Source organism: Xyrauchen texanus, chromosome 22, assembly GCF_025860055.1.
Source record: "Xyrauchen texanus isolate HMW12.3.18 chromosome 22, RBS_HiC_50CHRs, whole genome shotgun sequence".
Lineage (NCBI taxonomy): Eukaryota > Metazoa > Chordata > Actinopteri > Cypriniformes > Catostomidae > Xyrauchen > Xyrauchen texanus.
The window spans coordinates 27,966,371-27,977,239 of record NC_068297.1 but is presented as its reverse complement, the minus strand read 5'-3'; the positions used below and the strand labels follow the sequence as shown (position 1 = coordinate 27,977,239).

At 37.9% G+C, this 10,869-nt stretch overlaps 1 protein-coding gene across 1 annotated transcript; it reads right to left on the bottom strand.

Moving 5' to 3' along the window:
- Positions 1-470: 470 nt before the first annotated feature.
- LOC127662116 (stAR-related lipid transfer protein 9-like) lies at positions 471-10,650 on the bottom strand. The gene is made up of 11 exons (XM_052153098.1): positions 7,604-10,650; positions 6,872-7,072; positions 6,605-6,788; positions 6,346-6,486; positions 5,883-5,976; positions 5,594-5,760; positions 5,439-5,503; positions 4,426-4,628; positions 4,192-4,271; positions 3,173-3,331; positions 471-1,711 (listed from the first exon to the last, which is right to left on the bottom strand). The coding sequence occupies exons 1-11, from the start codon at positions 10,624-10,626 to the stop codon at positions 1,610-1,612; spliced, it is 4,419 nt and encodes a 1,472-aa protein (XP_052009058.1). The 5' UTR covers positions 10,627-10,650; the 3' UTR covers positions 471-1,609.
- Between the last annotated feature and the right edge of the window lie 219 nt (positions 10,651-10,869).

The following is a 10,869-nucleotide window of genomic DNA, read 5'->3' as shown; positions in this document are numbered from 1 at the left end:
TATTTGAGCATTAAGAGTGATTAAATACGGAACAGTGCCATCTGACCGGACAAGAGTGTGTCCCATTTGGGACATCATCATTTCGGCCAAGATACGGAATGTCCTGTCTAATACAGGACAGCTGGCATCCCTATGGAACCAGAGTTGTGCTTGACACATTGACTTCTTTAGAAGTATTTCCACTGGCAGTGGAGAAATGCACAAACTAAATGCATGCAATTCAATATTTTGTATTTTTTTGCTGAACTATTGTATAAAAACAATATCACACTCACAATCGTGCTGTTGTATACGGAACAACAGCACTCATGCTCGTAACATTGCTTAAATCTGTTCCATATTTACAATGTCCGCCACAATTGCAGCTCCTCCCCTTTTCATTTGACTGGTATGCCTTCTTATTTCTAAATGCAAGACTTAATAAAGACTGACAACAATAAGGTTATATTAAAAATGGCAAAAGTGTTTAATAAAAATAAGTTCTGGTCCATAAATTAAAAGTCATTAAAACGTTTTTGGAACCTCTTCCAAACAGACATAAAATAGTCCAAAAGAAAAAAAATCAAATGATAAATTATTTTACATTTTGATATGACAAATTAACAGTATAGGAGACATTTACAGTATATATATATATAAAAAACCTTCATTATTCTGCCTACTTTTGTTTGTTTCAGTGGCAAAAAAAATCCTTCAGCTGTCTAACTGACAAATAAAACCATTTCTACAGTGCTTTATCAAAGGCTCGTCAAAACATAATTGCTTACATGCAAATCCAGATGCATGTTTATAATCTACCTATATGGTTGAAGCCACTATGGAAAGTGTAATAATGTTACATATATCATATGAATAACATTTGTTTGCATTTTCATTGAACGTACAAACTTAAGAAAACATATTGCTTACACATTTTTTTCTTCTTTAAAAATTAAAATACTTAAAAGTATCAATGTCAACATAGCATTGCATTCAATAACAGATTTATGACAGTTAATCTGTCCCATTTTACTTAATACAGATCTCGTCAAAACTGCACAAAAAAATAGCTGATAATGCTACCATCCAGCACAAAAAAGGAATCGGACATGTAATGTGTATGGAAGCATTGTACTGCATATTACAGAATTCTCTACAGCTGATGTCAAGTTCAAGTTTAATATACTAGTAATTTTTGAAAGTAGCTTAAGGCAATGCTATGCATTAAAGGAATACTGTAAACAGTGGACTGTTTTAATATGAATAATCCTTCTTAAGCAGAGCTATGTATAGTCTCATCAAGTGATAAGTGATGGAAACCCATTTATATCCATCAATGGAAAATAGCTTTGGTATTTTACTTTGAACAATCAAAATCTTACAACATTCAATACTTTGGCACATGGGGGCACCCCAAATAGTTACCTCATAACAAAACAGAATAAAAATATATTTTTTTATTTTATTTTACAAAAGTGCCATGATAATTTGCTACACAATATAATCATACCATCAATGCTATGCAAAATAATTAAGTCAAGACTAGAGCAAGAATGTGAGGTGCAAATCTTAGCAAAAACCTTCAGGGTTTTAGCATAAGTGCTTGTTGCTATATGTATAACCTGATCTGTCACAAAGAAAAAAAAGAATCGAGGTCGGCTATGACAGCTGCTTGCTTCCTAGACACTGTATTCAACAGTCTGGGAGCTAAAGATGGAGTTCCCAAATCCACCTACAGGGGGAGATACAAACACACACAATATATACAGTAGCTATTGTTAATATTGCACATATTTACCCTTCAAACAAGTTTGTACATTTTTTAAGTTATAATTCACTCACCCTCATGCCATCCCAGATGTGTATAACTTTCTGTCTTTTGCAGAACACAAATTAAAGTTCTTAGAAGAATATTTCAGCTCTGTAGATCCTCACAATGTAAGTGAATGGGTGCCAACATTTTTAAGCTCCAAAATTCATCTAAAAGCAGCACAAAAGTAATCAATAAGACTCCAGTGTTTAAATCTATATCTTCAGAAGCAATAAGGTCATCATAAATTCCTTTTTTTATGAATTTTTATCATAAATTCTACTCCCTGCCCCAAAGGGGGGGCGATATGCACGAAGGATGTGAATCACCAAAGACAGAAGATGGAGAATGCGAAAGTGAAGTGGACATTGACTGAGCAGGGAGGAGAATTTAAAGTAAAAAAGGAATTAAGTATTCTTCAAATATTCTTCAAAAAAATCTTAATTTGTGTTCTGCAGAAGAAAGAAAGTCATACACATCTGGGATGGCATGAGGGTGAGTAAATTATGAGATAATTTTAATTTTGGGGTGAACTATCCCTTTAAAAATGAGCTTTGAGTTTTTACATTAGTTGTAATGCATTAAGTATCATGAGCTAACAATAAAAAATGTTTTTACAGAATTTATTAATCTTGGTTAATGTTAATTTATAAATGTATTAGTGTTCTTTGGTTGTTCCTTTGTGCATTACTTTATAATGCACTCATGTTAACGTATACAGCTTTTGACAATTAGTAGAAATTTATTTTAAATCAAGATTAATAAAAGATGTAAAAGTATATTTCACAGTTAGTTTATGTCAACGATTGTGTTAAAGGAATAGTTAATCCAAAAATCTAAATTCTCATCATTAACCCATCATTTATCTATTTGGTTTTGGGTGAGAACAGACCAAAATATACACATTTTTTCACTGTACATCTTGCCATTTCAGAGCACCTGCAGAGCACTAGATGGTCCTAGGAAGTGTAATAAAGCTTGAAATCATGATCGCCAAGGAGACTGCTGATGTCAAGATTATAGTGAAAAATATTTTACATTTTGGTATGTTCTCACCCAAAACTGATTAATCTGCTTTAGAAGACATTCATTAAACCACTGGAGTTTTATGGATTAAATGTATGTGTTTAATGAATGGACCTACATAGCTGAGATATTCTTCTAAATATCTTTGTTTTACTTCTGCAGAAGAAAGTCATACATATCTGGGATGGCATGAGGGAGAATAAATGATGAGATCATTTGTTTTGGGGGAACAATCCCTTTAATGTTAACATATACTGTACAACCAAATGTGTTACCCAAACGATGAGTATTATCACTGTAATGAACATTTAGAGATGCTCAGTGATAATGGGAAGGATATAAGGGGAACGAGCTCACTTGTAGCAAGTAGATGACTGTGACAAACTCTCGACCGTTACGCTGGTTGGGTTGAAGGATCCATGCGCTGGGGAGCATCTCACCACGAACAGTATTCACAGTGGGGCGTGGAAGTGTCTCCTCAAACACAGACTGCATGGCCAACACCCACATATCATCCTAAAGAAAGATGCATTATAAGTGATATCAAAAGAGCAGCTAATGTATGAGAGAGGTGAAAAGGTGCATGATGGTTATAATTTGATTAAAATTAAAATGTGTTAAACGCATAAGGGTCAAATGAGGACAGCTTTTAAAAAATCTAGTTTACAACACATGTGCCAAGTTCTTGAATGTAATCTTAGTATTCATGCTGGCATCATACTTTTCTTGAAAAAAATATTTTTATACCATTTTCTACAAAAATGTGACTACAATGACTAAAAAACCTAAATCAAAATGACTTTTAATTAAGAAATTGAAAACATGTTAATCATGCTGTATGGGAGAAGCTCGTTTGAGCACTCACTAATACCATATACCTTCAGAAGACTTGGAATATGACACACGAGTTGCATGGACTACTTTTATGATACTTTTGGGTCCTTTTTTAAGCCTTTAAATGTCATCATCACGACACTCTTTAAAAATATTCATGAGATGCAGCTGGCTGTCAAACACAAATTGAACTACACATAATCTACACATAAGTTACACATATGTATTTTCTCAGGCACTAATATAGTCTAAATAGATGCACAACTTACAACATTTCAGTAGTACACCCAAATGACAATAGTCATATCATAATGTTCATGTGTTACACGTGCTATAGGTCTCTAAAGATCCTATACCCTATATATATATTTTGTCTTACATTATTTATAAGAGATAGACTGAGGAATACTAAAGAGGTGTGGTCACAACTCCAAAAAATAGATACGGTACAGGGGGTGGAATGAGGTCATGGGTCTCTAAAGACCTGAAGTATGCGCTTAAGGGTTCAAGCCAGTCACAGAAAAGGTGAGTACACAAAATACCTGTTTCAATTCTGTGCTGAGGCAGCAGAAATCCCGAGGCTGTTTAAGCTGGCAGTCGGATGTCTCTGTTAACAGGTAGACTTCAAAGAAAGAGAGAAAGAGGTGGACACAAGGCAATACAATCAGTAAAGTTTATGCTGTTTTTGTCAGCATTTGAAGCTAATAGTGTCCTTGAAGTGCTACAGTTCTCGAGAAAACTGAAAAAGTTATAAGCATTACCTTTCTGTGCCTTACCTAGTTGTGTACTTTCATCCAGTGGTCGTGTCCAAGCAGATCTGACAGACTTGTGGTAGAGATGAGTCTTTGAGTGATCTCGAACCGTACACCACAGACTGGCCAGAGGTCTCTCCAGCTCCATTGCACCTAGAAACCCATGAGCCGTGGGCCTGGATGAAGCCTTGTGAAAGACCTGAATGCGTCTCTCCACACCTTGGTGCCTGGTCAGGAATGACACATGAGAACAGAACTCCAACTAAAGGCCCCAGTATACTTCATATGAAATCAAAGCACAAACGGGTGTGACTTTAATTTTAACAAAATCTGCCCAAAACGATGGTGTTTTTGAGTTTGTTTCAGTTGTTTGGAACAGCCTGCAAATGCAGCTTTCAGGAAAACGTTGTACCGCAAAGTAAGATATGCCTCTCTTATCCTATTTTTTTTGTCTGTATTCTGAGCTTTAACTCTCTTTTAAACACCCACTATTGCAGTAGTAACGGTGTCATCATAAATTAAAATAACAGAACATAATCGGCACATAATATGGCCACGTTTAGCCTGTTAGCACCATTAATGCAGAATGTAAACATGACAAATTACACATTATCTACTGCATATATATTACTTGAAATCATCAGTGAGTGTTTAAACAGCTTGTGAATTCTACTCATAGAATGAGGCATGAAGTTATGGATAACACATTTTTTAATGTCACATTAGTTAAAGGTTTTACATGTAGTCTTGCGCATCCTCATATTTAAATATTCCTCTAAACAGCTCCCCCAGCGGTGCAGCCTGTGTCTGAATATTCGCAAACACTATAGTGTTGCTAAGCTGTTTCGAACTTCTTTTTGGCTCTGAAGAACATCTCCATGAGTATACCAAGGCCTTAAAGCTGTTTTCCCAGCTGGTCTGAAGGCTTGGTTCAAACCCAAGTTCGATACCACCTCCGAACTGAACTCTTGACGTCAAAGAAACTTGGTTGCACACAAAAAGCACTAGTATAAATAGCAGTATACATATTACTTTACCTCCAGCCAGCGCTTGATTTCCCTGCCAGTAGGTTCTTCATAACCCCTCCAGAGGCCAAATATACCTGAAGCAGATCAGTCACATCAGTTAAGCAGGTTTGTTTAGCATTTTACATTACATGCTCTAGTATATTTTAAGTTGCAAAGTATTATACCTCTGAAATAGCACTGGCAAGAGTGCAGTCTGCAATATCCTGATATGAAGCTGATATAGATGAGGGAGAGCAAAAAGAGAGAGTGCGTTGTCGAGCACAGGGAGGAGATGATTGAGTGGTGGAGGATTCAGGCTCATATCCAGTGACAGACGTCTCCAGACTGACATCTTAAGACAAAAGTGGTCCAGATTAATGAAGTAGGTTTTCATATTTGGGTGAACAATGCCTTTAATAATGTGGCTTTGATGCATAGCCCTTGGTTTTTCAGCTTTAAAGAGTTACAGCTCACCCTGGACTGACAGCCATCTACGCTGAGGTTTCAACGTCTGTAAGGGAATCACGGGAGGTCGAGTTCTGACTTGGAATCCTGAGGCTCCATTTGCCTAAAGGGGTTAGGACAAAAAGAAGAGGTGAAAACATTGAAAAATTGCATTTAAAGGGATAGTTCATGTTGTTCCAAACCCGTATGACTTACTTTTTTCTGTGGAACACAAAAGGAGATGTTAGGCAGTTAGTATGTTACTATAAGTTATAATTTACTTTCATTGCATCTTTTTCCATCCTCTGAAAGTGAAAGGTAACGGAGACAGTCATTTTCCCCAACATCTCATTTTGTGTTCCACAGAAGAATGTAAGTCATACAGGTTTGGAACAACAATAACAGTGAGTAAATGATGACAGATTTTTAATATTTGCGACAACTATCCCTTACAATTTAAATAAAATGGAAGATTTTTGGTGCTGTGCCTCACCTGTATTATTGGCGAGGTATTGTCTTTTAGTAATGCAGAATTGCTGCTGCTGTAGCCTGATGTATGTCCTGAGGAAAGAGTCAGGTTTGAATCAGTGCATAATGTACTGTTACTAATGCGTGTGTGCAACTGCAGGTCTTCCTATGTAAAACAAGGGGAGAGAGAAAAAGAAAAATAACAAATTACAACTAAGGGCATTAAGGTTAAATGCCTCTTGCAAAGAAACAAAAAAACAAGATGGTTTCTCTGTGGCACTGACCTTCACTGCCTGCGAGAGAACTTGCTGCTGAATCCGCCTCTTCTCCTGTTCTATCCTCTTGCGATGTCTGTCTCGTGCACGTGCAATCTCTGCTCTGGCCTCCTTACGGGCTCGGCTGTAGTCGCGCAATAGTAGCTCAATATCAGATGAACACTGACCCTCCTGCCTTGGTGGATAGGGAACACTGGGGAAAAACATTTGGTTGAGTATACAGAAATAAAACATTTAATTAGTTTTACCAATTAGTTTTGTGTATTTCTAAATTACCTGCTGGTTTCAACTACCTCTTGGTGGAGCTGTTGCAGATAATCCCTGCGGCTGCTTGGTAGGTCAAAAATTATTTGAGATTGCTCCTTCTCATGATTTATAGGTATCCGGTGCTTACTGGGACTGAGGCTCCGAGCCCGGTGGCACGCTTGAAGACGGGCATCTCTTTCTCTTCTTAAACTCTCAATGCTCCTCCTGTGCCTAATGACAGGATGAAATTCCATTCATAACAAACTCTGTAAATGAATTACCAATTCCAAAATATTATAAAACAAATCTAAGCAAACCCTAACTTTAAACATTTGACACTGGGGAGGAGGAGGGTTTCAGAGAAAACTAACAATGTGCTGCAGTAAAACTGACTTTCTTGCAAAGTGTGCAAATTGAAATGTTTGACAAAGAGAGAGTATGAAAGTTGTTTGGCTACCATTTTACATGTCAAATGACCTATCAACTAACACTCTACAAGCCGATTGGCTTAACATATATCATGTGAACGAGTTGACTGGCTAACTGATAACAAGTTTAAAGAACCTATCAGCTTACGCCATGTAGAGTTTCATGCCTGAAATGAGTCATTTATCTCATATATCTTTTGGAGCTTGAAAATTTGGGATTCCATTAATTTGCATTGTATAGACAAACAGACATAATGTCTCCTTCAAATTATCTTCATTTGTGTTCTGCAGAAGAAAAACAAAAAAAAGGGGGAGCTAAAAACTTAATACAGACCTGTCAAGGAGCTCTTGTTTGGTAAAGGCTGAAGGTTCTTCTTTGGAATCAGACTTGAGCATTTTAAGCAAAGCGTCTGTTTCCCCTTGACCATAGTGCAGCCTGGCCTCGGTGAGTTCAACAGTCAGCTGATGAGGGCTCAAATCCAGACATAGAGATGACAAAATCTGCTTGCGCTCTTTCCTCAGCCTCTCAATTTCTCTTGTTCTAGTATTAGTCTCCTCTAACGGTTCTGGTCTATAGATAGGTTTATGGCTTTGAGACTCCACTGGCTGAAGGTAACTGGGACTGAGCCCAAAGAAGTACTGTACGAATGGTCTGTTTATTTTACTGAGAGTTGATGGTGGCTGCTGGCTAATGCCTGACCAGTTTGTAAATTTGTTGTGCATAGTCAGATCATCAGGAATCCACTGATGTTCTTTGAGCAGGCCTGTCTCTGTTAGAGGATTAATGTTGACTAGAACATCGGTGTTGCACTCACTTGGAACCAGAGACATTGCATCATCTTCCTGAGTACTTTGATTCAAATTATGCAAATTCAGCTCAGGTGATCTGTGATTTTTCTTTAGCATAGTACTACTATGACTTAATTGATTGCTAAGAGTTGACAAATGGCATCTGTCTGGACATTCCCATTGAGACTGCGTGACTTTATCTGAGAATGATGGGGAAGTTTGGGCACTAATGGTACTGCTTTGTCTTTGTAGTGGGGAACAGTTCATAGTAGAATTAATTATTACCATGTCCTTAACTCCAGAAGAGTGCTCCTTTCTCTTATTTTGCATAAATTTGGTGCTTGAAGACATGCTATTTATTGAGTACTCATCAGATCCATTTAGATTTGGATATTTAAAGTCACTCTGGTTTTCAAGGGTCATAGATGACACAGATTTACCTTTGTATATTTTAGTACTTTGAGTGTGAAGGATACCAAGATTCTCCTGATGTTGAACCTTATTCTGATGATTAGACATTTTATGACTTTTAAATTGCATTTTGCAAAAAGTGCATTTTTGGCCCTCGGATGTCTCATGGTTTGTTAAACACTGGGAAGTATTTGCTTGTCTTTGTTGGGAGTATCTTGCAGCTTTAACAGTAAGGATGGGTGAAGATGCACGGTCCATGAGCAAGACTTGTTTATTACAGCGATTCTGTAGGTCTACATTACTCTGATGGGGCTGCTTCTCTTCTCTTTTTAAGTGTAGGGAGTCTTTTGCTCCAAGGAAGCTGGATGAAGACTTCTTGTATGAATGGTCAACCGTGTTAACGTCAAACGCATCCAACCTTGGAGTTATCCAAGAATTTTGACTGTCTACTGCTTTTGAGTCTTTGTGCCGCAAATCAGGCTTTCTTTTAATCCTTTCAAAGGCCTGTTCTCTCAAGATCTTGGTGTCACCATCTAGTTCAGATACATCTGAGCCAATCACTTTAACAATAACATTGACTTCATGGGCCATAGCAATCTTTGCCCCCAGAGAATTATCAGTCTGGATCCCAATGTCCATGGAAGTTTGCGTATAACAGTCCTTCTTGTGGTTACTGCCAGAATGCACAGTTGAAAATCTGAAACAGTTTATAGGATGCTCATATTTTGGTGGTGGTTCCCCTGTTCGCATACATTGTGTGTTCCCTAGAAGATCAGACGTGCTGTGTATAAGGTCAAAGAGATTTTTAGAGATGTTCTGAAGACTTGCCCATGTATTCGGTGCACCATTCTTCTGTTTGGACATTGGCATCTGAGTGCTGCTTCTTATATGATGACCCTTGCTTTTAAGGTCCATATCAGCATCAATGGTCTGTGTGCCATGATCACACTTGATTTGACATGGATATCCATGTTCCTGAGATTCATACTCGAAGGGATTGACCAGTTCTATTTCATCAACTTGACCTAAACTTTGGTTTAACTCCACTGAGGCACCATTGTAAGATTGACATTTGAAAGCTGATTGGGTCTGCTTATTTGAACAACTACATAAATAAAAACCTTCCCTCAGCAAAGGCTCAGAAGAAATTTGATCTCTTGAATCTTCAACGCTACTCGGTGTGCTAGTGAGCCCTTTATGATTCGCATAAGTGCTCAATTGGGAACTGAGGGGGAAGTTTTTAATATTTAAGCCATTGTCTACACTACAGCACCTCGAAATGGTCTTGTTTGAACTATCGGGTGGAGAGTGTTGGTCGGCTATATTGGTAGCACTTCCAAAGGCCTGGTTTTTGTGGTCAGCTAGGTTCCACTCCATAGCAGTTCTTGTGTGAATTAATGGTTTAATATCGCTTGAGGCAAAATGCATTGCAGAATCTCTAGTATGCAAGATTGGCTGTGCTAGGTCTTCCACATAAACACCTAAAATAGGTTTGGAAGGATCATTACGCATGTCTTTATCAGCCTTTGTTGCAATCGTCTCTGTCTTTTTAATTTTTTCAGTGGAACAATGCTCTCCCTGACATGCCATTGCCTCATTCTCAGCTTCCCAACCCATAGTCACTCCAAACTCAGAGAGTTGCAAACCAGTGTTTGGCTGCTGGGTGTGTCTTTCTCCTGAGTGTACTTCTAATGATCTTGAAATAATTGCTGATATGCTGGGTTCATGGACTGAAGGATATCTGCATCTGTCATAAGCAACAGCACTTTGCCTGCCAGAAGCCTGTGAAACAGGTTTGGTACAAGAAGCCTTACTAGACACGAGAACTTTAGATGTGGTAATCTCATCAAAAGATAAATCAGGTTTTGAGTCAGTGGACGAACTTGAAGGTGCTGTAAAATGGGCCCTTCTGCATCGCTTTTGTTTTCCTCTCTGCCTATCATCTTTAACATTGCCATCAACATGTTTTTTATCATCCACTGCTGTGAGATGTTCTCCTCTAACGTTGTCTGTAGATTTACATTCACTATTATTATGTTTATTTTTGTTTAGACTGGAAGGGGTTTTGTGATACAACTTAAAAGGTGACAAGGGTTTGACAATAGATTTATCAGGCTCTCTTTTTTGCATATGTGTTGACTGGTGCTTTTGAGGCATAGGTGGCTCTTGGTTTCCGATGAGTTGCTTGTTACAGTTCAGAGTTGCTTTGATGCAACCATCTTTATGTCGAGATTTAGTCACCATCTCCATGACTGACTGATTCTCTGATTGTGGTTCGTTGTAAATTTGTCCAGTAGCACAGGTTTTTAGCATGATGCATGTTTGAGGTCTCTGTGACTGTGAGGAACTGCAGACCTGAAGTGTTGGTCCTACATCTGAAATATTGGCATCTTTTCTTAA

Bases quoted from the DNA above. Each gene is read 5' to 3' on its own strand.
- LOC127662116 (XM_052153098.1), bottom strand. From the start codon at position 10,626: ATGCCTCAAAAGCACCAGTCAACACATATGCAAAAAAGAGAGCCTGAT. The intron at 6,789-6,871 runs GTAATTTAGAAA...GTTTTTCCCCAG, and splicing joins GAGGTAGTTGAAACCAGCAG to TGTTCCCTATCCACCAAGGC. The intron at 5,977-6,345 runs GTGAGGCACAGC...TAACCCCTTTAG, and splicing joins ATACCTCGCCAATAATACAG to GCAAATGGAGCCTCAGGATT.